The 26191-nt window shown below is 44.4% G+C and overlaps 1 protein-coding gene across 4 annotated transcripts in view; it reads right to left on the reverse strand.

Moving 5' to 3' along the window:
* Positions 1–3476: 3476 nt before the first annotated feature.
* Positions 3477–26191, reverse strand: part of LOC115141148 (activin receptor type-1) — a 34610-nt gene continuing 11895 nt past the window's right edge. For all 4 annotated transcript variants that reach the window (XM_029680085.2, XM_029679871.2, XM_029679951.2 and 1 more), the window contains exons 2-12: positions 23363–23433; positions 21819–22073; positions 21238–21501; positions 18416–18676; positions 12216–12421; positions 10440–10539; positions 7722–7868; positions 7200–7475; positions 6240–6437; positions 5116–5246; positions 3477–4626 (exon numbers count right to left, since the gene is read on the reverse strand). In XM_029680085.2, the coding sequence (XP_029535945.1) occupies positions 4492–4626; positions 5116–5246; positions 6240–6437; positions 7200–7475; positions 7722–7868; positions 10440–10539; positions 12216–12421; positions 18416–18676; positions 21238–21501; positions 21819–22073; positions 23363–23426 (2037 nt within the window). In that variant the 5' untranslated portion in view covers positions 23427–23433 and the 3' untranslated portion in view covers positions 3477–4491. The remainder of the gene's footprint in view (positions 4627–5115; positions 5247–6239; positions 6438–7199; positions 7476–7721; positions 7869–10439; positions 10540–12215; positions 12422–18415; positions 18677–21237; positions 21502–21818; positions 22074–23362; positions 23434–26191) is intronic.

Raw genomic sequence — 26191 nt, forward strand, 5'->3', positions numbered from 1 at the left:
TAAAGGGTAGCTTGATGCAAAGTGCTGTATATACCAACTAATTGTCTGTCTAAAACTAATGGACAGACAAACCTGATTAATTTGTAATTCACCAGGTATACCAACACAACACAATTGTTTTAATGAATTGATAAAAACCCAAGGAGAATGCAATCTGCAAATAGGGGCTATACCTGTAAAATACTGTTTCTAAGGTTACAAATGTGTAGGGCTTCACCTGAGCTTCACCTTGCAGCTATCAGTGTACAAAGTCATTACACCCAAGGTGTCTGACTGAGCCACTGAATGAAATCACAAGTGATTTACTTCAGCCTCTGCCTTTACACTCGTCGTGCCAAACCACATGGTACAATAGCCAGGCCTAATGGCTAAAGAGTTTGGCATGTTAGCCAGACAACACTAGCACCCTAGATGCACTAGACTAGCACCCTGGTTCTCTGTTCTACAGTACCTCAGGCACCGGCATACCTCCTGGTCAGATCACATGGTTAGGAAAAACTCTAAGCTACTCGGCAGCACCATGCCCGTTATGGCAGCAATGTATCGAATTTAGAAAAACGGTTTAGAAAAATGAGCCCCCTGCTTCTGATGTAGTCTGGGACTGTCCATATTAGGTCCCTAATGTAGATCGAAGGGCTGTAACTTCCAGAATGCAGAGGTCATCCAACTGGGCAACAGAATAAGGTGAAGGGTATTCCATACACAGACCCAGGGCAACAACCACTCGAGTACTGTTGTTGACGGAATTCTTTCAGGACAGTGGAACTTTTTTTTTTTTAAGAGCTTCTTTATTGACCAATACATCCTTATAGCCTTCATCGGTTTAAACAAATAAATAAACATCAACTTCCACTGTCCTCAAAGAATAGATTCATTTATCTTTACTTCAGTTTGCTTGTCAATTCATGCACCTTGGTTGAAAAGCAAGGTTGAGGCAGTGTTCCCTTTCTATTGACTGTAAATGCAAAGTGAATCTGACTGATGGTCTCCCATACAGCTACCTGCATGAAAATCACTACACACCTTCAAATCAGAGGTGTAACCTACAGGAAACTGCTCAAATAGAAACCAACATAAAGAGTCTTAATCAGGCGTTGGGCCACCACGAGCCAGAACAGCTTCAATGCACCTTGGCTTAGATTCTACAAGTGTCTGGAACTCTATTGGAGGGATGCAACGCCATTCTTCCACGAGAAATCCCATCATTTGGGTTTGTTGATGGTGGTGGAAAACACCGTCTTTGGTGACCGAGACAGCCATGGCGGCCATGCTTTACATCATTTCCATGCTCATCAAACACTTCAGTGACCACTCGTGCCCTGTGGATGGGGGAAATGTCATCCTAGGCATAGCCATGGTAGCCAAAATATTCTCCTGCCCAGAATGTATATCCTTGACCCTAAACATGATGGAATCAATGATGGGTGAATTGCTTAATTAACTCAGGACCCACATGTGTTGAAGCAACTACTTTCATTATACTTTCCCTCATTTACACAAGTTTTCCTGTTATTTTGGGCAGTTACCTGTATTTCAAACGCATTAACAAACCCACTCTGAATGTAGAGGTTATTTTCGCTTTCTTCAAGGTCAAGGCTACCGACGCACTCAAGGAGGGGAGAGAGAGAGAGACAGCAATTGAGTGGGAGAAAGAAAGAGGCAGGTAGGGGGTGTGTGTGTGTGTGTGTTTTCCGTGGTGTCCGTTTGAAGCTGAAAAAAGAAACTGTCTCGCAAAGAAAACGGGTTGCCAGCTTAGTGACGGAGTTGGACGAATGCACTCTGGGAATGAACGTGCAGAATGAATTCAAGGCCATCTGTTGAAGGATCATCATCACCACAGGCAACACTTTGCTTCAATGTTTTAATTTAAAAGCTACCAAAACCTAAAAGCTGAGAGGAAACAAGTACACAAATAATAGGCACTACTGTCTTCTTGCAGTACTGTGGTGGGTATTACAGTTTAAAAATCATTCTGTCATTTGCTATAATTTGTAGGCCTACGGAGATGCAACGTTGTTGGGAAGCACAGTGAGTAATCAACCAGCCTGACACACAAAGCAGAAAAATGACACCTTGCTAAAAAAAACAACTAAATCTGGTCATTGTGGATCCGATGTCCACAGTAACACAGACAGGAGATGGCTGAAATGACCAGTTAATATGGACCATGAATGACTCCCGAAACGGCACACTGTTCCCTATATTAGTGCACTACCTCTGACCAGATCCCTATTGGCCTTGGTCAAATGTACTGAAAAAGGTGCCATTCTCAGGATGTTTGTAAAAAATATGCAACAACAAAATAATTGGGGGGGTGGGGGCCACAGTAAGTCCTGGCAGACAACTGACATAGCCATTGCTTTGCCCTTTACCGGTGCCATGTTGATTCCCGAGTATGAACCACCGCAGTTGGCACCATTTACCATTCTAGACCTGCCTTTTGTTTCCCTTCTGGCAAGTGCTCCACAATTCAAGCAGTTCAATTTATAGTCATTAGGGCCTAGCGAACCCTCTGACATTTTCCCAAATGAAAATGAATTGGTATTTTACAGTGGAGATTGAGAGGTGTTCCGTATGGAAATGGATTAACATGCCCTACATACTTTGCTGCATTTCATTGTTTGTTTAGTAGTTCAATGGCTGGACACAAGAAAATGTCCTTTGTGCACTGAACAGCTTTACGTCTCTGCGGCAGGTCAGCAAGACTGCACTATGCAAAGGAACCGTCTAGTCCGGGGGGAGGAACAGAGTAGTCCGGGGGGGACAGAGTAGTCCGGGGGGACAGAGTAGTCCGGGGGACAGAGGAACCGTCTAGTCCGGGGGACAGAGGAACCGTCTAGTCCGGGGGGGACAGAGGAACCGTCTAGTCCGGGGGACAGAGGAACCGTCTAGTCCGGGGGGACAGAGGACAGAGGAACCGTCTAGTCCGGGGGGGGACAGAGGAACCGTCTAGTCCGGGGGGGACAAAGGAACCGTCTAGTCCGGGGGGGGAACAAAAAGGAACAGTCTAGTCCGGGGGGACAAAGGAACCGTCTAGTCCGGGGGAACAAAGGAACTGTCTAGTCCGGGGGGAACAAAGGAACTGTCTAGTCCGGGGGGGACAAAGGAAAATATTCAGAGCTGTTGAAATGAAACTATGCTCTTAGTGGTTCGCATAACAACCACTACTCGTACTCACCACCAGCATATTGCTTATCCTGACAGAGTTGCAAACCTGTTAACGTCCCCAAACTTCCCGGGTTTTCCAGTAATCCTATTTGGGAGTATTTCAGGTGTACTGTTTATTCCCACCTACATTTTGGGAATTGGAAAGGTTACCAGATTTTTGCAACCCTATCATGACTTGTAAAAATGCTCAGGTTTTAGTAGATGGTGGACAAACTTTGTGGCAATCATTCCAATGGTATGTTTTAATTATGAGTGTAAAATGGTTCATTTGATGTTGTGACTATGACATATGAGACAGATAGCATCTATATGTTTTTTCCATTTAATGAATAGAAGTCACTCCTTGATATAAAATATTAAAGAAATTAAAAAGCCTGAAGTTCCACCTCAATTACTTAAGACAATGCACGCCGTAAGACAATATTAGTGCCCCTGTATGAATTGAGTTCAGTGTCATCTAGTAAATATTTTATTTGCTCTTTTAGCATTTTGTCTCAAGAAAGCTGATGGAACAACCAAACAAAAGAACAGATACATAATGTAAAATGTGTGGTGATATACAAAGTTTCTACGACAGGATACGTTAAGACAACACCTCCGAAGGACGAATAAAAGAGGGCCTACAACTGTCCGCAGCACAATCCTACAACACAGTGCGTTAGCTAAATAAGTTACAGCTTGGACGAAATACCAAGAGAATTGGTCTAACAATTTTGTAAAACAGTGGTGCAAAGAGATGCAGTCCAAGTAGAACTTAAAAACGTTTCCCTAATTCCGATTACTGTTACGATATGGAGTTCGTGTGGCCTATATTAAAAAAGAAATAATAATGTTTTTGGCAAGTTGTGTTTTTTCCCCAAATACATCCGCAACAGTGCATGTCAGGAATGCAAACATTGCTAGTGCAATAACAGCGATAAAGCACGGCCAATATTGCTGAATGAAATACGTTCATATGTTTCTCAAACTTAAGTCGTGTCAAAAAGAAAAAAATATGAGTAGCTCTAAAATCGACAAACGGTACTCAAATGCCCAGGTAACAGTCTTCTTTGAAGAACGTTAGTTCAATATTCCTATGTCTTTAAAGTGATAGTCACCTACATTTCCAAGACTATTGGCAGTGTTTTAAATGCCCTGTAAGCCATCTTTGGATGCCAAAATGTGTCCCACCAAGAGTGTTTCAAATAAATACAATGTGCCACTTCACGAGCACTGAGCCCAACCAGTCCCTTTTCTCCTGTGTGTTGTCCAGGAAACCAAACTGCCTGACATCTTTAAAAGGTCAATAGGTCTTCGCTCCCTCTGCATCAACGAGGAACAAGCTCAACAGTCCGTTTTCATTTTGTCCAGAGAGTTGTCGATCTTTGTCAGAGTCTTTTTGATGCGTAGCGCCGTTAATCTGGCAGAGGGATTCTGATACCAGCACTCCTTCATAAGTTTCGCGATGGACGTTAAAGTCTGGAAAAGAAGAAGAAAAACTGAGCAAATCTGTCAAGAGTCCCACTCCACTTGTTTTTGAGTCTTTTCCCCATTTAAAAATGTCCTGAATATGTAAGTACAGTAATTTGCACAACAAAACAATACATTGGGCAAAATACTATTTTTAAGCCTCAACTGCGAAAGTCTATAGTTCTGCAAAGGGTAAAGCAATTATTCTTAAACACTAGAATTCTAAGCACAAAAGATTTTAACTGCCCAGCAGACCGTATTATGTATTCAATGATCCTGAGAAATGAGGTGGGTGGCTGACAGGCTGTTTTCAAAGACTCAAGTGAACTAAACGTCTGATGAAGCAGGACAACCTAGCAGGCAGTGCTGAATTCTGCACGGCTTCTAAATTGACACATTTGGAGCAGCTCCTATTCTCCATGACAACATATTAGCTAGTTCCCTCTCCACCAGTAAACATTTAACTCAGATCGCCTCGTCTGGTCTCGGTGTACTCACTGGGTCTGAGAACCATCTGTTGGGGATGTTGGGTCTCTGCTGGTCCACACACACAACCTTCTTCATGTCTTCAAAGCTGGGGTCACTGGGCACCACATCATGGAAGGGAGGTTTGTAGTCCTCTACAATGCCTACACAGAGTATGGGGGTAAATACACAACACAAATGTTCATAAGATGACACAATCATCAGCATGACAATTTAAAGTAATTAAAGTGACATAAAAAGTGTCAAACACAATACGTGAGATAGCACAGGAAATTGCTAATTTCCTAACAAAAGGGGATTTGTTTTGATAGTTGCTCTCACCTGCTACTGTGTACCAGGTGGAAAGTCATGTGGAAAGTAAGATTGCAGTGTCCTGCATTAACCAATACCCTGTGTGTGGCTGTCAGCCAGGTTCAACTATAAATAACCACAAAGTCATTTAAAATGGGAGTGGAGAAAGCCGGATCCATTTCAGATAAGACGCCAGCTCCCTTTAGCACCAGACTAGACCACAAACGCATGGAGAGATTTGTGTCTGTCACTCCTCTAAAGTCACATTGTCTCAGCCAAAGTATGGATTTGAATTATTGGCTCGTTCTGCCAACGGTTGATGTAACTTGGTGCTTAACAAAGTGATATATGGCAGTTATGCCATCAGATTGCTGAAGACTTTCTGCAAAAATAACACTTCCTCTAAAGTGGTGAAATCAATCTTTAAAAAGCCAGCTGGACACTAAATTATGTTGGACATATTTTTATAGGATTTTACTACACCCTGACAGGGGCATCAGAGAATATTCCAAGAAAAGCACACATGTGCAGACAGACAGGCAGGTAACATACAGTACATATACCTAAAGCAACTGTATGATGCAACTACTACAGGAAAGATGTTTACCATGCTTTGTCATATTGTTCTAAATGCATGACATTCTAGGAGGTGTCTTTTTTTTATCCTACATTTTTTAAATGGATACCTTGTATAGTTGCTGCACTGTTCGAGAGGAAAGCTTGCAATTAATGATCGAATTGCACCGTGTACACAACGCCGTATTCTGTGCATATGAAAAATCGACGTGGATTGGACGGAGTGGGGAGTGAGAGAGGGAACAGAAGAAACCATGGACCGTACAGACCGTTGCTGACCGTCCTCCTGGCGATCTCCCACAGGACCAGGCCAAAGGCCCAGATGTCCACTCTCTTGAAGGACTCAAAGCAGTCCGTCTGGATGGAGTCGTCCAGGACCTCTGGGGCCATGTAGCGCTTCGTGCCCACTTTAGGGTTGTTGCCCACGTCTAACTCGTTTGTGTCTTGGAAATGCATCACAGCGAGACCTGGGACAGAAAAACAGGCTTCCGTTAGGATATCCAATATAAATATCTATATCAAACATTTTCTAAATAATTAAAATACAAAACAAAAAAAACGAGCAAAATTATTTAAAAGAGGATTTTAAAAAAAGTGTTAAGTAAATAACCCAAATTAATTTATCCAAAGATGAGAACACTGCCCTCTGGTGGATTTGAAAATAGCAACGGTAAAACAAGCTGATAGTTTAGGACTGTTGTCAAAAACAACCCTATTTTTCCATCAAATAACAAAAAAGCATCTTGATCGTGAGCAAAAACATCATAACATTCCATAAACAACCCAACAGCAGTGACGGCTGTGGCCACAGTAGTAGCCTCAATTAGTAGCAGTAGATTGCGTGTGCCACCTGAAATAGCTCACACTTATCTTTAGAGAACATTGGAAGTATGCGACATGGTGCACAAGAGTACCCCTTAATGCATTTTTGGTTAAGATTTAAAAGAGCCACCGGCTCTGCTGTTCTTCATCTAACGATCAACAAACATGGAGGGAAATGGGTTGGAGTGTTCGGTGGCATAGCCCACTGTAAAATCTTTCCAACAACAAACAGAGCTGGACATCCTCTCCACCCACAGACGATATGGACAACATGCCCTGTTATTTATTTTGATTTTTATCACAATACATAATATGGACACGATAACAGAAAACGGTCATGTAAACAACACATGTTGAATGAAAGCTCATAATACTTATGCTTCCTGTCCGGAACACTGTGTTCTTACCCAGGTCGGCGATGCAGCACTGGCCGTTCTTGTTGACAAGTATGTTTTTGCTCTTGAGGTCCCGGTGGGCGATGGCCGGCTTTCCCTGGGTGCCGAAGATCTCCACGTGGAGGTGTGCCAGGCCACTGGCGATGGACAAGGCCATGCGCAGACAGCTGGCTGTGTCCAGGGTGCTCAGCTGCAGGTAGTCGTACAGGGAGCCCATCTCGTGGAAGTGTGTGATCAGCCACAGCTGGGTGCTCGAGTTTCGGGAAGTCATGTCCGAAGCGATGAAGCCTGCAGTCAAAGAGACAGACACAGAGCTGTTCGAACTCAAGGAAAGGTCTTCAAAATCAATAAGACACAGACATTTTGTCACTAAGATGCAACACTAAAACACTGCCGGACAGAAAGAATTCGCTCCTAAGTCATATGTTCCCTTAGTCTCCCAATGACATCGATGCATGACTAAGTGAAAAGTGGAAGTTTGGATTTGTCCCATGGAGAACAGCTCCTGTCCAGAACATGGCTGGAGGTACATACCCAGGATGTTCTGGTGCCTCAGCAGCACTGTGTTGTAGATCTCAGTCTCTCTGAACCAGGACTTCTCATCTCTGGAGGAGAAGATCTTCACAGCCACACTCTCCCCCTGCCACTGGCCCCGCCACACCTCACCATAGCGCCCCTTACCTATAATAAGGAAAAAAAGATTAGAGCAAAGCAGACATTGTGTACGTCTGAAATTTCACCATATTCTTAATATTTGTGCACTACTTTTGACCAGAGTCGTATGGGCCCTGGTTAAAAGTAGTGTACTATATAGGGAATAGGGTGCCATTTCATGCAGCCATTTTTAATGAATTACTGAAAATGCGATTCATCAAATACAGTGGGAAAATAGAGCCTCTGACAGGAATAAACCCAATGTTCATCTCCAATGCAAATGTCAGATTATTTTTATTTTACCTTTATTTAACCAGGTAAGCTAGTTGAGAACAAGTTCTCATTTACAACTGCGACCTGGCCAAGATAAAGCATAGCAGTGTGAACAGACAACACAGAGTTACACATGGAGTAAACAATAAACAAGTCAATAACACAGTAGAAAAAAAAGAGTCTATATACATTGTGTGCAAAAGGCCTGAGGAGGTAGGCGAATAATTACAATTTAGCAGATTAACACTGGAGTTATAAATGATCAGATGGTGATGTGCAGGTAGAGATACAGGTGTGCAAGAGCAGAAAAGTAAATAAATAAAAACAGTAGGGGGATGGGGTAGGTAAATTGGGTGGGCTATTTACCGATAGACTATGTACAGCTGCAGCAATCGGTTAGCTGCTCAGATAGACTGACTTTAAACATCTGCTATTATGTAAAAATGATGAATTCTTTGTAAAAAAAAAAAATGTATTTAGAGAGTTTCACTGATTTAAATGTATTTTATAAAGGCAGTGTTACACAAAATTCTAGACCAATAGTTAATGGAACACAGTACAATTTCATTTTGGTCATGCTACTCAACCTTGACCTTCTGCATAAAGTAAATAAATAACACTACAGGTACCATAACTGCCCAAATAAAGGAAACACTTCAGTAAATTAGAGATATAAAGTATATTGAAAGCAGGTGTTTCCACACAGTGGTGGTTCCTGAGTTAATTAAGCAATTAACCCATCATTAATCCCATCATGCTTAAGGTCATGTATAATAAAAAAGCCCAGTTGCCCATTATTTTGGCTACCCCGACTAGAAGAGATCTCAGTGACATTGAAAGAGGGGTCTCAAAAGAGCATTTCGTTATTATTATTTTTTATCTAAACCTTTATCTAACTAGGCACGGTCAGTTAAGAACAAATTCTTATTTACAATGGACCGCCTACCCAGGCCAAACCCGGACGACGCTGGGCCAAATTGTGCACCGCCCTGTGGGACTCCCAATCACGGCCGGATGTGATGCAACCTGGATTGAGGTTTAAAGTGTGTGTGTCTAAGTCACCATATCTCAAGCCAATTGAACACTGATGGGAGATTCTGGAGCGGCGCCTGAGAAAGCGTTTTCCACCACCACAATCAACAAAACACAAAATTATGGAATTTCTAGTGGAAGAATGATGTCGCATCCCTCCAATAGAGTTCCAGACACCTGTAGAATCTATGCGAAGGTACATTGAAGCTGTTCTGGTGGCTTGTGGTGGACCAACACCCTATTTGGGGCATAAGGTAGCCTAGAGGGGCAGTAACCGAAAGGTTGCTAGATCGAATCCCCGAGCTGACAAGGTCTGCCCCTGAACAAGGCAGTTAACCCACTGTTTCTAGGCCGGTTAAATAGGGTTAAAGGTTAAATAAAAACAATATGTAGGTATTTCCTTTATTTTGGTAGTAACCTGTATAGCCCCATTTGACATTAAATGAAACGTGTTTTTTTTGTGTAAAAAAAAAAAATGTGCCCCCCTTTTCTCCCCAATTTCGTGATATCCAATTGTTAGTAGTAACTTGTCTCATCGCTACAACTCCCGTAAGGGCTCGGGAGAGACGAATGTTGAAAGTCATGCGTCCTCCGATACACGACCCAACCAAGCCGCACTGCTTCTTAACACAGAGTGCATCCAACCCGGAAGCCAGCCGCACCAATGTGTCGGAGGAAACACCGTGCACCTGGCAACCTTGGTTAGCGTGCACTGTGCCCTAGCCCGCCACGGGAGTCGCTGGTGCGCGATGAGACAAGGATACCCCTACCAGCCAAACCCTCCCTAACCCGGACGACGCTAGGCCAATTGTGCGTCGCCCCACGGACTTCCCGGTCGCAGCCGGTTGCGACAGAGCCTGGGCGCGAACCCAGAGTCTCTGGTGGCACAACCACTGCGCCACCCGGGAGGCCCCTTAAATGAAACATGTTTGTTAAAAATATTTTTGTTGGCAGTTTATACTCGACTAGACCCACAAATCAAATGTGTGCAATGTTGGTTTAGGGAGTTGAGTGTTACATTGGCCATCTGGCCATGTTTCAGACTGAACTCTAGGAAAACTAAGAGAAATATTAAGAGACACTACTGAAAAAAACTAACTCTTCTAAGAAATCTCTCAGGGTCAGAGAACAGCAGTGGCTCTGTTTTGCAACACAAATCTCTGTTCCAACAGTGCTACACTTTAAGAGGTCTTACATTTTTGGGGGAAAATCATTTACTCCAAAACCTGCACTGACGCTAAACGTACACCTTAGCCACTGAACAAAGAGATCAGGCTCTGATTGGATACTGACCCACACACTCGTTGAGTGTGATTTGTCGGGCGACAGTTCTCTGAACGAGGAAGGGGAGTCCGGAGCCGCTTCCCGACGTACACGAGTGGTCTAGCAAATCCTACGAGAGAGAAGAGGGACAGACAAAATAAATGAACTGCAACCAGAGGAATATGACCGGCCTGTACTCTCTCTAGATGAAGGTGGCCCAGCCCTCAACACAGCAGAGCATCTGGGATTCAGTTAATACGGCTGGCCTCCCTCCTTATGATGTGGCCCACGTTGGAGAGGCTGAGTGAAATGATGATTAGTGCTCAGACTCCAAATGCTGGCTATCTAGCTGTCAGTCTGTGCGCATGACCAGACTGACTCACAGATAGACATTCTGAAGAGTTAGTCAGTCAGTCAGTCTGGCCACCCTGGAGCAGCAGAGGGCCCTCTGGGTAAACAACAGCAGTCCCTGGTGATTAGTGAACTGAGGGGGCTGAGAGATTTGATCTAATCCCAGCCCCAGACTCTAAACAGACGCAATGCTGCTAAGCCTTTTATTTTTTAACTCCTCTCCATGCATCTGCAGGGCATCATGGCTGACACAAGGGGGTAGTGTTCCACAACTCCATCAAACACGCCTGAGAAAAACAGAGGACTAAAATGGAAAAACTAAAAAGATAGATGCCACATGCATAAAACACACGCTGTGTACAATTTGGGAAAGGAGAAAAATACTAAATAGAAGCCGTAAAACCAATGACAACACATTTTGTCGTAGTTAAAGTCCCTGTTTAGTGGGAGGGCAGATCTGGGCTGTTCTGTTGAAGGGGGGAATTCAGCCACAGCATTACCACAATAACCACATTTTTAGGCATCCAGGGCTACTGGGGGAGGTGTTTTAGGGAAATGCGTTTTTCTTTTTCACTGTCACCATGGTTTATAATAACTTTTATCCGGGTTGCTGCCAAGCACTTTTTAATTATACTTAAACAAAAAAAACATTACGCAGCAGCATATTTGGGGTTTACACTGCCAAGTGCTCTGATGGGCTTTGAAAAATATCTAGAAATAGATCCAACATCAGCAATTCCTCTAGCGCACCTCAGCCCATCAGTGTTATCAGTGAGACTAGTCTCCCCAATGGAAACATTCGGCCTGTTTCGGATTTTCCTTAAAGTTTTTAATTAAAAAAAATAGATGGGATTGGTCTGGGTCTTCAGGTGGGTAGATTGCTGAAGTTAATCAAACAAATAGTGATTAGAGATGCTAAGGTCAAAGCATTATTTCACTAGAGTAGCCAACATACTTGCAAACAAAGCGGGCCATTTTGTTGAAATCATGTGTATCTGTGCTCTGGTAAAACAATGCGCAAATTCTCCATCACAGTGGTGGAACAAATTCTTTCATTTCCAATTCACAGGACAGGAATGTAATCCTGACAGGGTTGATATAGGTCTACTACATGAAGTGCATGACTACCTAGCACACATTCAGACACAAAATGGTCTTCGGGCTCAACATAATGACATAGTTTGAGTGTATATAAATGGTGTTCAGTACTGGACTGCGTGGATTGGAAACATACTATCCACAGCTCCCCAACGAGCCCAGGCCTGGCATGCTCTTATTGTAGGGTAGCAATGTCGCAGAATTCCCTGTTTTTCCAGAAATCCTGGTTAGAAGAAGCCCGGAAACAGGAGGGAATAAGCAGGTAATCCAACCAGGATTTCCTGGAAATCTGGTAATTTTGGGAAAGTGACCAGAATTTGCAACCCTAATGACCATGTCTGACCATGTCTTACTCACCGCCAGTGTGCTCTCCCCCACGTTGGAGGCAATGAGGCCGTCTATGGTGCCGTACTCAGCTTCCCGGGCCGTCAGCCTCTCCATCTGGTTCTGGTGGATGCGTCTGAACACCAGGATGGCGATGCCAGAGAGGACGACCAGCACGATGACCGGAGCCACGATGACGATGGCCAGTGTCGTCAAGCTGTAGTTGGGCAGGTTGCTTGCTACGAGGATGAGAAAGAGGTTTAGGTTTATTTGAACATCCTGGTACGTATTGTATGTAGAAACATAAATAAAATGCGATGTCATACAATATATAAAAACGCATTCAAAAAGATATGATCTGCCTAAATATATGGGAAACAGACAAGGAAGAGGGTGTTTTTTGTTGTCCCTGCACTATTGTCCAATAGGTATATGGCCAAGAGCTGTCCTTGAGCACGACAACAACGCGGAGTGCCTGAATACAAGCCCTCAGCCGTGGTATATTTGCCATATACCACAAACTCCCGAGGTGCCTTATTGCTATTATAAACTGTTTACCATTATAATTAGAGCAGTAAAAATACATGTTTTGTCATACCCGTGGTATACGGTGTGATATACCACAGCTGTCAGCCAATCAGCACTCAGGGCTCAAACCACCCAGTTTATTATAAAGTATATGTCACATCATGCCAGAACCAGATGAAGACAAAATAAAATCTCCAGCAACATAATCGCCTTTAAACACGAACTACATTCAATCCAGTACCGTGTTTGGACAACGAATTTGATATCTGCAGTACAACCAAGTTCCTCCTCCGTTCAGCTTAGCCAGGTGCCCAGCTGCCCCAGGGGATCAAAACACAACGTTTACTAAAGCCCTAAGCTTTGGGAGGCATCATTCAAGGAGAGGCGATGATAATTAGGCATGTTAAAGAACACGTTCTCACCCTCCTCCCCCGTCAGACTGAGGAACCTGGCTCCAGGGTTGAGGGGGAGGCCAAGGTAAGAGCACACTGCAGCATATATCCACGGGTGGGATAGGCCACACATCAACAGGCTGCACCATCACCATGCCTGGAGATCTGACTACCACACACTCCAGGGAGACACACACAATGCTCCCTCTTTTCTCCCATGCATACTGAACTCTTTCTCCTTCTCATAGCACTCTTGGAGAGTGGAATTCAATGAAGCTCAACAAGCTCAGAATAGACCGTATAGAAAACAACAGATTTTAGACCGAAATGGCAGAGTGTCAATGTCTCGATGTTTTCTACTGTTCTTGTTAACGCAAAAACATAGTTTTTGGTAGATGCTAAGATCTTCGTGTGTTGTGTGTTTAACAAAAACAGGGACTAACCTCAAAGAAATAGATATTTAGGAAATAATTCATTTTTATACATACCTAGCATACTTTTTACATTTTTTACTGTGGATAGGAGAGGAGAGTGAGTTTTAGAGAACAGAGCTATACATTTCATTCAGGTTGTGTCCCAAATGACCCCCTATTCCCTGGTCAAAAGTAGTGCACAATGTAGGGTATAGGGTGCCAATTGGGACGCAGACACAGTGTCCTCTCCTTTCCCAGGGGGCTCCGCTCTACACTGCCTTACAGGTCTGTGTCAGGCCGAGCAAACAATCTCAGAGAGGACATAGGAGGAAGTAGACCGTGACTAAACACAATTCTAACGTTTGTCTCTTTTTTTCAGGCTGTCCCCTCTGCTGTGGAGGTGCTCGGGGTGTAACCGCCACACAAGCCTGAAAAGCAGACCAACAGAGGACCATGCAGCAAACGACTATGGCAGACAATTTCATGCACCGCAGCATCGCGTCCTCGCTGGAGAATGGCCAAGTGGACACAATCAATAGAGCACACAATCAATAGAGCACCTGCCTCTTCACGTCAGTCAACCGATCACAGACAGCAGATCACTAAGAGTATATGGCCCAAAAGTGTTGTTTTCTTCTTGGCAGTAATTCTAATCAAATGTTATTGGTCACACACATATTTAGCAGATGTTGTGGGTGTAGCGAAATGCTTGTGTTCCTAGCTCCAACAGTGTAGTAGAATCTAACAATTCACGGCAATACACACAAATCTAAAAGTATTACAAATGGAAACAAATAAGTAAATATTAGATTGAGCAATGTCAGAGTGGCATTGACTAAAATACAGTAGAATAGAATACAGTATATACATATGAGATGGGTAAAGCAATATGTAAACATTACTAAAGGGACGAGGGTTCCATTATTAAACTGGCCAGTGATTCCATGTCTATTTATATAGGGCAGCAGCCTCCAAGGTACAGGAATGACTAGCTGGGTGGTAGCCAGCTAGTGACGGCTATTTAACAGTGATGGCCTTGAGATGTAAGCTGTTTTTCAGTCTCTCGGTCCCAGCTTTGATGCACCTGTACTGACCTCACCTTCTGGATGATAGCAGGGTGATCAGCCCGTGGCTCGGGTGGTTGATGTCCTTGATTATCTTTTTGGCCTTCCTGTGACATCGGGTGCTGTAGATGTCCCGGAGGGCGGGCTGTGTGCCCCCGGTGACCGCACCACCCTCTGGAGAGCCCTGCGGTTGCGGGTGGTGCAGTTGCTGTACCAGACAGTGATACAGCCTGACAGGATGCTCTCAATGGTGCATCTAAACCTTTCTGAGGGTCTTAAGGGCCAAGCCGCATTTCTTCATCCTCCTGAGGTTGAAGAGGCACTGTTGCGCCTTCTTCACCACACTGTCTGTGTGGGTGGACCGTTTCAGATTGTCAGTGATGTGTACGCCGAGGAACTTGAAGCTTTCCACCTTCTCTACTGTGGTCCCGTTGATGTGGATAGGGGCCTCACACTGGGGCCTCACACGGGTGCGTGCTCAGCCCCCACCTGTACGCCCTGTTCACCCTGTTGTACGCCCTAGCTCCCTCTGCTGTTTCCTGAAGTCCACAATCAGCTCATTTGTTTTGTTGACGTTGAGGGATAGGTTATTTTCCTGTCCCCGCTCTACCAGGGCCCTCACTTCCTCCCTGTAGGCGGTCTCGTCATTGTTGGTAATCAGGCCTATTACTGTTGTGTCGTCTGCAAACTTGATGATTGAGTTGGATGCGTGCGTGGCCACGCAGTCGTGGGTGAACATGGCGTACAGGAGGGGGATTACCACACACCCTTGTGAGGCCCCAGTGTTGAAGATCAGCGAAGTGGAGATGTTGTTTCCTACCTTCCTGATGGGCCGCTCCCCAGGTAGTGAAGTCCAGGACCTAGTTGCACACGGTGGGGTTCAGACCCAGGGCCCCGAGCTTAATGATGAGCTTGGAGGGTACTATGGTGTTGAAGGCTGAGGTAAAGTCAATGAACAGCATTCTGAAGTTGGTATTCCTCTTGTCCAGATGGGATAGGGCAGTATGCAGTGCAATGGCGATTGCAACGTATGTGGATCTATTGGGGCAGTAAGCAAATTGAAGTGGGTCTAGGGTGTCAGACAAGGTAGAGGTGATATGATCCTTAACTAGCCTCTCAAATCACTTCATGATGACAGAAGTGAGTGCTACACGGTGATAGTCATTTTGTTCATTTTCAAGTGCCCCCACCAAAACTGACAGACCAGGCAAGGAGGACATTAATCACAGAGGCAACAAACAGACATAAGATAACCCTGAAGGAGCTGCAAAGCTCCACAGAGGAGATTTGAGAATCTGTCCATAGGACTTAAGCCGTACATGCCACAGAGCTGGGCTTTACGGAAGAGTGGCAAGAAAAAAGCCATTGCCTAAAGAAGAAAATAAGCAAACACGTTTGGTGTTTGCCAAAAAGGAATTTGGGAGACTCCCCAAACATATGGAAGAAGGTCCTCTGGTCAGATGATGCTAAATTTGAGCTTTTTGGCAATCAAGGAAAATGCTATGTCTGGCGCAAACCCAACACCTCATCACCCTGAGATGTTTTTCCATCAGCAGGGACTGGGAAACTAGTCAGAATTGAAGGATTGATGGATGGCGCTAAATACAGGGAAATTCTTGAGGGGAACCTGTTTCAGCCTTCCAGAGAGTTGAGACTGGGACGGAGGTTCACCTTCCAGCAGGACAATGACCCTAAGCATACTGCTAAAGCAACACTCGAATGGTTTATTAAGGGGAAACTTTTACATGTCTTGGAATGTGCAAAAATGCCAGTGGCTAGATGTGCCAAACTTATAGAGACATACCCCAAGAGACTTGCAGCTGTAATTGCGGCAAAAGGTGGCTCTACAAAGTATCGACTTTGGCGGGGTGAATAGTTATGCATGCTCAAGTTATTTTTTTTTGGTCTTAATTCTTGTTTGTTTCATAATAATAAATATTTTGCATCTTCAAAGTGATAGGCATGTTGTAAATCAAATGAAACAACCCCCCCAAAAATCTATTTTAATTCCAGGTAGTAACGCAACAAAATAAGAAAAACGCCAAGGGGGTGAATACTTCTGCAAGCCACTTTGCTTTCTTGGGTACAGGAACGATGGTGGACATCGTGAAGCAAGTGGGGACAGCAGACGGGGAAAGGGAGAGAATGAATATGTCCGGCCAGCTGGTCTGCGCATGCTCTGAGGACGCGGCTACGGATGTCGTCTGGGCCAGCAGCCTTGCGAGGGTTAACGCGCCTAAAATGTCTTACTCACGTTGGCCTTATACAGGTTCAAAATAGCAGATATGGACACGGACATGCACCTAAACTGGAACGCAGTGGCTATAAAGTAACATGCTATACATGACGTCAGAGCTCAAGGTCTCGCTTCACAGCGCAGTATGGGTTTTGATTGACAGCAGTTCTGAACTTGAACACCACCCACAACAAGATGTTTCCCCCCCCATCCCTGCTGCTAAATGGGCAACTTTTGCAAATGTTTTGTTTTCTGAGTAAGGGAAATGCTGCAAATAAAAGAAGACTAGATGTATTTTGTAAGATGAGACGTTGAGGATTATAATAATTACCCGCTTTGATGTCATATATGCAAGCCAAACAGCCGTTAGTCCAAACGTGCACTTCACACTTCCATATCACACAACTCATGTAATATACTGTGTGAACTTTTACAATCACTATTGTTTGATGTACAGTTACAAGATGGCGTCATACTCTGGGTGGTTCTGAATAGAATGTCGCCTATGTTTGACGTATTGTGAAGAAATCTGGCAGGGAACAGGCATCTGAATGCAGTCTACTCTATTTCGCACCACAGGAAGGTGTTGAGGGGAGAACGGCTCGTAATAATGTCCGGAACGGCGCAAATGGAATGGCATCAAACACCTGGAAACCATGTGTTTGATTCATTTGATACCATTCCACTGATTCCGCTCCAGTCAGTACCCCAGAACCCATCCTCCCCAATTAAAGGTGCCACCAACCTCCTGTGATCCGCACCAAAATGACGATCTACTCTGAATTGCCTTTTGAAAACTACGATTATATTTTGTAATTTAGCTAGGGATGTTGACAATCGAACAAGTTTTCAAATCATGCCCACCCGACCAGGCTGCAATTTATAAATGGACTGTTCTTTGGAACGTGTAAACAACAGTAATTGTGTAGAGGCGGGGATGCAGGGCTTTGTTCCAAAGAAAACAACTACAAGTCTGCTTGCTATAGTTCCTCAACGGCACAGCTAGGCGAGCTCAAAATAGCACCATATCGTTGAAGGCTCTTCTTTGAGTAATAAAAAAAGTGCAATGAAATCACGTAGGAACTGTGCACATTTTGGAGATGTGTGGGGCCACTTGGAGACACCAGTTAGATCTCACTCAAATCCTTAACATTTTTTATTTATTTAAATGGTTTATGCACCTACACCAAATTGTCCAATGTTATCATGATACTGAAGGTATCCAGAGTATTTTCAGGTTTCGATAACAAACACGGCGAAAAGTACAGTAACTAAAATGAACAAAATCCAGTGTAATGTTTGGATTCAGTCATTTGTCCGATTAAAGATGAGAACAAAACAGTTAGTCTAACAATTTCCCCATAATCTACAAACGGTTCCCTTTTGATTGCTACCATGGTTATGCATATGCTTTCCATATTTCTTCTGTAAGAAACAATGAAATGTAGCCCTATCCATATAGGCCTATGCAAGGGGTGTAAGTGGTTAATTAATAACCTTGGTTTTAATGCAAATATGCACCATACAGACGCATCTGAATGAATGTGCACCATTGTGTGTGTCCCAAATACGGTGCCAAGTAGCCAGTGCATTGACTTACCGATAACAGGCAGCTCCACAGTGATGTTCATGTTACACAGGTGGCCCTGGCAGCACTCCACGATCTGGTCGCGGGAGGGCGGCGTCTTGCAGGTCATTCTGCTCTGCTCATACACCTTGAAGCAGCCCTTCTGGTAGACCAGGGCTCCGTCGCTGACTGTCAGACTGGAGAAACAGTGCTGGCCCATGCAGCGCTGCCCGGTGGCACACGACCGCCCCTTGCACACGCACTCGTGCTCGCCAGCGGACTTCACTTTCTCCTCTGGACAGGAAACAGAATAGATAATTATTGCTCATGGAGTAGGGTGATGCTAGAGCTGCCCCGGTCAACTGGAAGTGCTGTTATTGTGAAGTGGAAACGTCTAGGAGCAACAACAGCTCATTCGCGGAGTGGTAGGCCACATAAGCTCACAGAACAGGACCAACAAGTGCTGAAGTGCTGTTCTCGGTTGCAACACTTACTACCGAGTTCTAAACTGCCTCTGGAAGCAACGTCAGCACAAGAACTGTTCGTCGGAGGCTTCTTGAAAAAAGTGTTTCCAAGGCTGAGCAGCCGCACACAAGCCTAATATCACCAGGCACAATGCCAAGCGTCAACTGGAGTAGTGTAAATCTCACCGCCATTGGACTCTGGAGCAGTGGAAACGTGTTCTATGGAGTGATGAATCACGCTTCACCATCTGGCAGTCCAATGACAAATCTGGATTTGGCGGATGCCAGGAGAACGCTACCTGCTCCAATGCATAGCGCCAACTGTAAAGTTTGGTGGAGGAGGGATAATGGTCTGGTGCCGTTTTTCCATTGTTCAGGCCCCTTAGTTCCAGTGAAGGGAAGGGAAATCATACAGCATACAATAACATTCTAGACTTTGTGGCAACAGTTTGGGGAAGGCCATTTCCTGTTTCAGTATGACAATGCTCTGTGCATAAAGCGAGGTCCATACAGAAATGTTTTGTGAGATTGGTGTGGAAGAACTTGACTGGCCTGCACAGAGCCCTGACCTCAATCCCATCGAACACCTTTGGGGTGAATTAGAACGCCGACTGCGAGCCAGGCTGAATCGCCCAACATCAGTGCCAGACCTCACTAATACTCTTGTGGCTGAATGGAAGCAAGTCCCCGCAGCAATGTTCCATCATCTAGTGGAAAGCCTTCCCAGGAGAGTGGAGGCTGTTATAGCAGCAAGGGGGGGAACAACTCCATATTAATGCTCATGATTATGGAATGAGATGTTCGACTAACAGGTGTACACATACTTTTGGTCGTGTAGTAGATCTTCGTAAATATGAATCACCTCTGATATGCATACCTATCTTCTTTAAAAAAAATAAGTGGCAAGTAATATATACAGTGGGGCAAAAAAGTATTTAGTCAGCCACCAATTGTGCAAGTTCTCCCACTTAAAAAGATGAGGCCTGTAATTTTCATCATAGGTACACTTCAACTATGACAGACAAAATGGAGAAAAAAATCCAGAAAATCACATTGTAGGATTTTTAATGAATGTATTTGCAAATTATGGTGGAAAATAGGTATTTGGTCAATAACAAAAGTTTCTCAATACTTTGTTATATACCCTTTGTTGGCAATGACAGAGGTCAAACGTTTTCTGTAAGTCTTCACAAGGTTTTCACACACTGTTGCTAGTATTTTGGCCCATTTCTCCATGCAGATCTCCTCTAGAGCAGTGATGTTTTGGGGCTGTTGCTGGGCAACACAGACTTTCAACTCCCTCCAAAGATTTTCTATGGGGTTGAGATCTGGTGACTGGCTAGGCCACTCCAGGACCTTGAAATACTTCTTACGAAGCCACTCCTTCGTTGCCCGGGCGATGTGTTTGGGATCATTGTCATGCTGAAAGACCCAGCCACGTTTCATCTTCGATGCCCTTGCTGATGGAAGTAGGTTTTCACTCAATCTCACGATACATGGCCCCATTCATTCTTTCTTTTACACGGATCAGTCGTCCTGGTCCCTTTGCAGAAAAACAGCCCCAAAGCATGATGTTTCCACCCCCATGCTTCACAGTAGGTATGGTGTTCTTTGGATGCAACTCAGCATTCTTTGTCCTCCAAACACGACGAGTTGAGTTTTTACCAAAAAGTTATATTTTGGTTTAATCTGATCATATGACATTCTCCCAATATTCTTCTGGATCATCCAAATGCTCTCTAGCAAACTTCAGACAGGCCTGGACATGTACTGGCTTAAGCAGGGGGACACGTCTGGCACTGCAGGATTTGAGTCCCTGGCGGCGTAGTGTGATACTGATGGTAGGCTTTGTTACTTTGGTCCCAGCTCTCTGCAGGTCATTCACTAGGTCCCCCTGTGTGGGTCTGGAATTTTTGCTCACTGTTTTTGTGATCATTTTGACCCCACTGGGTGAGATTTTGCATGGAGCCCCAGATCGAGGGAGATTATCAGTGGTCTTGTATGTCTTCCATTTCCTAATTATTGCTCCCGCAGTTGATTTCTTCAAACCAAGCTGCTTACATATTGCAGATTCAGTGTGAGAGCCAGAAATACAAATACTTATTTTCCACCATAATTTGCAAATAAATTCATTAAAAATCCTACAATGTGATTTTCTGGATGTTTTTCTCTCATATTGTTTGTCATAGTTGAAGTGTACCTATGATGAAAATTACAAGCCTCTCATCTTTTTAAGTGGGAGAACTTGCACAATTGGTGGCTGACAATACTTTTTTGCCCCACTGTATTTATGTATAAAAACTACAATAAGTGAGAGACGAAGCTTCAAGTGAGGGCAAGATTAGGAACAATTATTGAAATTATTTCAGTGAAAACAGGGTAGTGCGTTACCTTTTGCTGGTGCTTCCACGGTGACGTTCATGTTACACAGGTGCCCCTGGCAACACTTGACTATGTGGCTGGGAGAGGGAGGGGTGGCGCAGGTGGCTCTCCCCTGGTCGTCATCCTGAAGGCAGCCCTTCTGGTGACCCACATACCCGTCACTGATCTTCACTGAGGAGAAACACCGCTGGCCTGTACAGCGCTCGCTGCCCTCACATGACCGTCCCTCACACACACACTCATCGTCTTGCAAGGCAAGTGCCACTTCCTCATCTGTTCAATAAGAGAGACCAGACAAATCCATGAAACCTTTTAATTCTCATTCATTTAAACAAATATAACGACTCTTTAGGTAGTTTTGTTTATGGAAACATTTCACTAATGTACCCAAATGGCCTACACGCAAATGAAAAACTAAATGTAAATGTGTTATTAACTAAATCATTGTGCAAAGTGGTGATGTGCTGCCTAGGTAGGTAGATATATGATGTGGTAATGTGAGTGACTCAGCATGCTGATATTGCTTAGCCTACATTGAGGGAGGGATAAAAGCACGAGTGTAATGATTTCAATGAAAACAATGCGGTCACCTCTCTCTGGGTCTGCCACTGTGACATTCATGTTACAAAGGTCGCCATGGCAGCACTCCACAGTCAAGTTATGGGACGGGGGACTTCCGCAGCTTATGGACCCTTCGCCACGCCCCACAATGCACCCCTTCCGCCGGAAGAACGTGGCGTTCTGGATGGAGACGGCCGAGAAGCACTGCTGGCCAATACAACGGTCTCCGCTGTCGCATGATGGCCCGTCGCAAACACACGCATAGTCGCTCACGCTGCCCTTATCTGCACAGTCATTAGACCAGACAGACATTTTTAGTATTCTCCATTCATTTCAAACTCAAACAAAATCACAACCCATACTGATGGACAGAACTGAAAAGAAACACATTTAAACACCAAAGGCATAAAATACGCAGACATTCGGCATTGTTAAAACTTCTTCGGGATCGGTTTCCCTTCAGCGGGACGATTGAGCTAACGTAGGCTAATGTGATTAGCATGAGGTTGTCAGTAACAAGAACATTTCCCAGGACATAGACATATCTGATATTGGCAGAAATGTTTAATTCTTGTTAATCTAACTACACTGTCAAATGTACAGTAGCTGTTACAATGAAAGAATACCATGCTATTGTTTGAGGAGAGTGCACAAGTGAACATGAAAAGTTATTAATAAACAAATTTGGCACATTTGGGCAGTCTTGATACAACATTTTGAACAGAAATGCAATGGTTCATTGGATTAGTCTAAAACTTTGCACATGTACTGCTGCCATCTAGTGGCCAAAATGTACATTGCACCTGGGCCGGTATAATACATTATGGTCTTTCACTTGCATTTCAAAGATGGTATTTTTTTTAACAAAATAACATTTTCTTTCTTTCTATTATCTTTTACCAGATCTATTGTGTTATATTCTCCTACATTACTTTCACATTTCCACAAACTTAAGTGTTTCCTTTCAAATGGTAACAAGAATATGCATGTCCTTGCTACAGGCAGTTAGATTTGGGTATGTCATTTTAGGCGAAAATTGGAAAAAAGGGTACGGATCCTTAAGAGGATTTATTAATATGTGAATATTATGGTCATATTGTGGTCATATTGTGGTCATATTATGGTCATATTGTGGTCATATTGTGGTCATGTTAGTGCAGGAGATTTGCTATGTGCTATAACCTCCCTCATTCTAATAATGAGTGTGTCATCATTTAGCTGCTACACTACAGTAGGCAATGCAGAATAATAAGTATCCCCAGCTAGCCAGCCAGCCAGCCAGCCCGTGACAGTGAGAAATCCTCAGTTCTCCCAGAGCCCAGTCTGCGAGCCTGTCACTGCAGTTGTTTAAAAAAAATGCTGCGAGACAGCGGGGGGAGAGACAAAGCACGCCCTTGACAGAAAAATTTAAACTCACTACGCAGATTCGAAGCCGTGTACTTGGCCGAATGTATGGGGAATGGTACCGAATGCGTGTAATCTCTGAAGCAGCTACCTAACGTACCGAAAACTCTTTATTCGTGAGAATAAACAGGGTTTTATTTTTGTTTAAGGAAAGGTGTGCAATTCTTACCTTCCACACTGGAAGAGGGTAAAACCAGAAGTATGAAGACCAGAATAAACATGTCATCTAACATCGTAGACCTGGAAGAGACAGAAGTTGTGATTAGACGACCAGATGACACTGGAATAACGTGTTCACTAAACATGGACATTCAAAATAGCTTACAATTTAGAAAGACAAGATACATACATTCATTTGTGTCACATCATTTGACAAATCAGCATCTATGTAAATGCCTTTGCTATGTTCACTAAAATGATTTCAAGCCACTTGCTGTGACAGGATAAAAGGATGGAAAAGGGGGGCAGGGTTTGGTTTGATCTAAGAGCACCATCCTAATGGCATTTTTACTCAAAGAGAAAGACCTTTCCTTGTTTTCAATAAAGAGTCAACACCAACTTTAAAATGCTCAAGTAAAGTGGGTCTCATGCCTTCCTGTTGTCCTGGCAACAAGGTGTTGAGTGGCAAGCAATGGGGAGACTGGTGCGCTCCTATTGGCTGAGCTGTAGAGAGAGCGAGAGAGACAGCCTTCTTGACAGCAAGGGGAGCAGACAGACGCGGCAGGTGAACGAGGAGGACCGGTGAAGGGCACAGCAGGGAGCACCAACGTGGGAGCCCAAATAGAAAGATTTCAAATGAGGAGGCTGGGTCTTTAAAACCTTTTATATATGCGTCTTTAGGCACATCGACATACATGTACATTGACGTCTGCTCGATTTCGGCTGTGATCCGTCTGATTCAAGCAGAGCCCACCGCACTCTACAGCAATACATCCGCACTCCATTAAAACAGGATGCATGTTTTACAAATCTATTCCTGTACCAATTCCACACCGATAAGATTTGATGCGGGAGGATATCTCCCTCCAATCCCGCCACCTTTTCCCCATGCAGCGTGTTTACGACATACTAAGCCTGATCGTTATCTTGGCAGTGTGTGTCTGCCCACTGATAAATATCCCAGTGGTGTATTCCCAGAGCCTTTGTGCCCGCTCCCAGACATAAATGTTAGCATTACCCCAACACCGCCTGTATGGCCCGGCTCACACAGACCACATGCTGCTCCTTTAATCAGAGCACAAAACAGAGGCAGCCACTGAGAGATAATCAGGGGCTCTGTGCAGAGTGGGGACAGGAGGACCGAGGGGGGCACCCATGTATGGCCAGGGGGCAACGAGAGGGCCAGGGGGACGGGGGGACGAGGAGGAATGGAGGGTGGCAGATGGATAGGGGGCCACACAATTAACGAGGACAGGGCACAGACTGGCAAGGGAGAACAATGAGGGGCTAGGTCAGTTCAGGTGGACAGCATAGTTTGGTTAGGGTCTGGTTAAGGTCGCTAAATTACGGTAACGTTTCCGAAATTCACAGGTTTTCCAAAAAAATCCTTGTTGGAGAATTCTGATGTCGTGCATATTCCCTCCTGATTGCGGGAATTTTGGAGAAAGTTAATAGAATCCTGCAACCCTAGTTGGAGGTGAGAACACACACAGTGCAACAACATATAGGGATGCATAGCATGACACAGATCTCCTCAACACCCTGATACAGAATGCTGTCCTCCAGGCACCTAATATCCATCCCTGACAAATCAATATACCACCTCAATTATCTGCCCAGTGAACCTCAGCCACTTCATCTGCTCAATCACTAGCCTTCAAAAAACAAAACAAAATGTTTTTAAAAAGATTTAAAAATCACTGACAGTCTGCCTTCATACAAAGACGAGAATGCAACCACATTCTTTTTGTTTGAGGATAGCCTAACTTTTGCAGCATATCAAAAAGGCAAAAACCCGATCGCCATCTTACGAGGACAGAGAGCAGCAGTGCCTGTGTTGAATAACAAACCGGGTTGTGCAAGGCAGACTGATCTGATGCAGTATGTGTGTTGAGGGATTAACATGTGCTCCTCCTGATATTGGAGACCTCAGAGTAGGTCCTCAGAGAGAGGTAGAGAGAGAGGTAGAGAGAGAGGTAGAGAGAGAGGTAGAGAGAGAGGTAGAGAGAGAGGTAGAGAGAGAGGTAGAGAGAGAGAGAGAGAGAGAGAGAGAGAGAGAGAGAGAGAAACAAGGCCAGCAGCATCTGCAGAACACGTTGCACGAAGCATAGAGAGGTAGGTTTTTCCCAGAGTTGTGTGCCTGTGCTGGGCTGTGATTATGCTCCCTCTGTCCCCGCATATTGAATTCTCTGGCAGTCCCCTGGCTGCAGTGAGTTCACAGAGCTGACATCCTGACAGGGGGTGTGCCGCTTCACCCCTTCAACAACCCCCCCCCCCCCAAGTCTCAGGGAGGGAGGTCAGGCAGTTCTCGTGGGTTGCCATTTTCTCTGCATCTTGGGCTAGTATCTAGTATCACTGTGTAATTCAGTCAGCCAAGGGAAGGATGAAAACATAAGAGGGAGATCAAATACCGATCGACCACTAAAGTACATAAGCAGAGAGGATTGGAAGGCGTGGTGTTGGCAGTGGAAAGGCTTTGCTGTTGTCCAAGGACCAAGTGGGACCAAACAAAAATGTGGCCAAGTTGTGGTTGAGGCAGTTTGAAAAAGAATCGGGTTTCATGCAGTCCTTCTCCTCTCTCTAAAACGATCCTGAAACAATTCAAAGTCCCTGCTCCTTCAAAAGCTCACATTTGCATCAAAATGAACATTTCAGTGTTGACTTGCACACCGCAGATATTTGGATGGATTCTTCCTCTTTCACCCAACCGTCATGATTCAATCACGTGTGGTTGCGATATGCTTAGATCGTGCTCAGGTAACGATTGGTGCGATGCAGTGTAGAACCTTATATTTTGTCTGATGTGAGATGTGTGGCCCTCCCAGACCCAGCGTGTGTG

This window comes from Oncorhynchus nerka, linkage group LG1 (assembly GCF_034236695.1).
Source record: "Oncorhynchus nerka isolate Pitt River linkage group LG1, Oner_Uvic_2.0, whole genome shotgun sequence".
NCBI lineage: Eukaryota > Metazoa > Chordata > Actinopteri > Salmoniformes > Salmonidae > Oncorhynchus > Oncorhynchus nerka.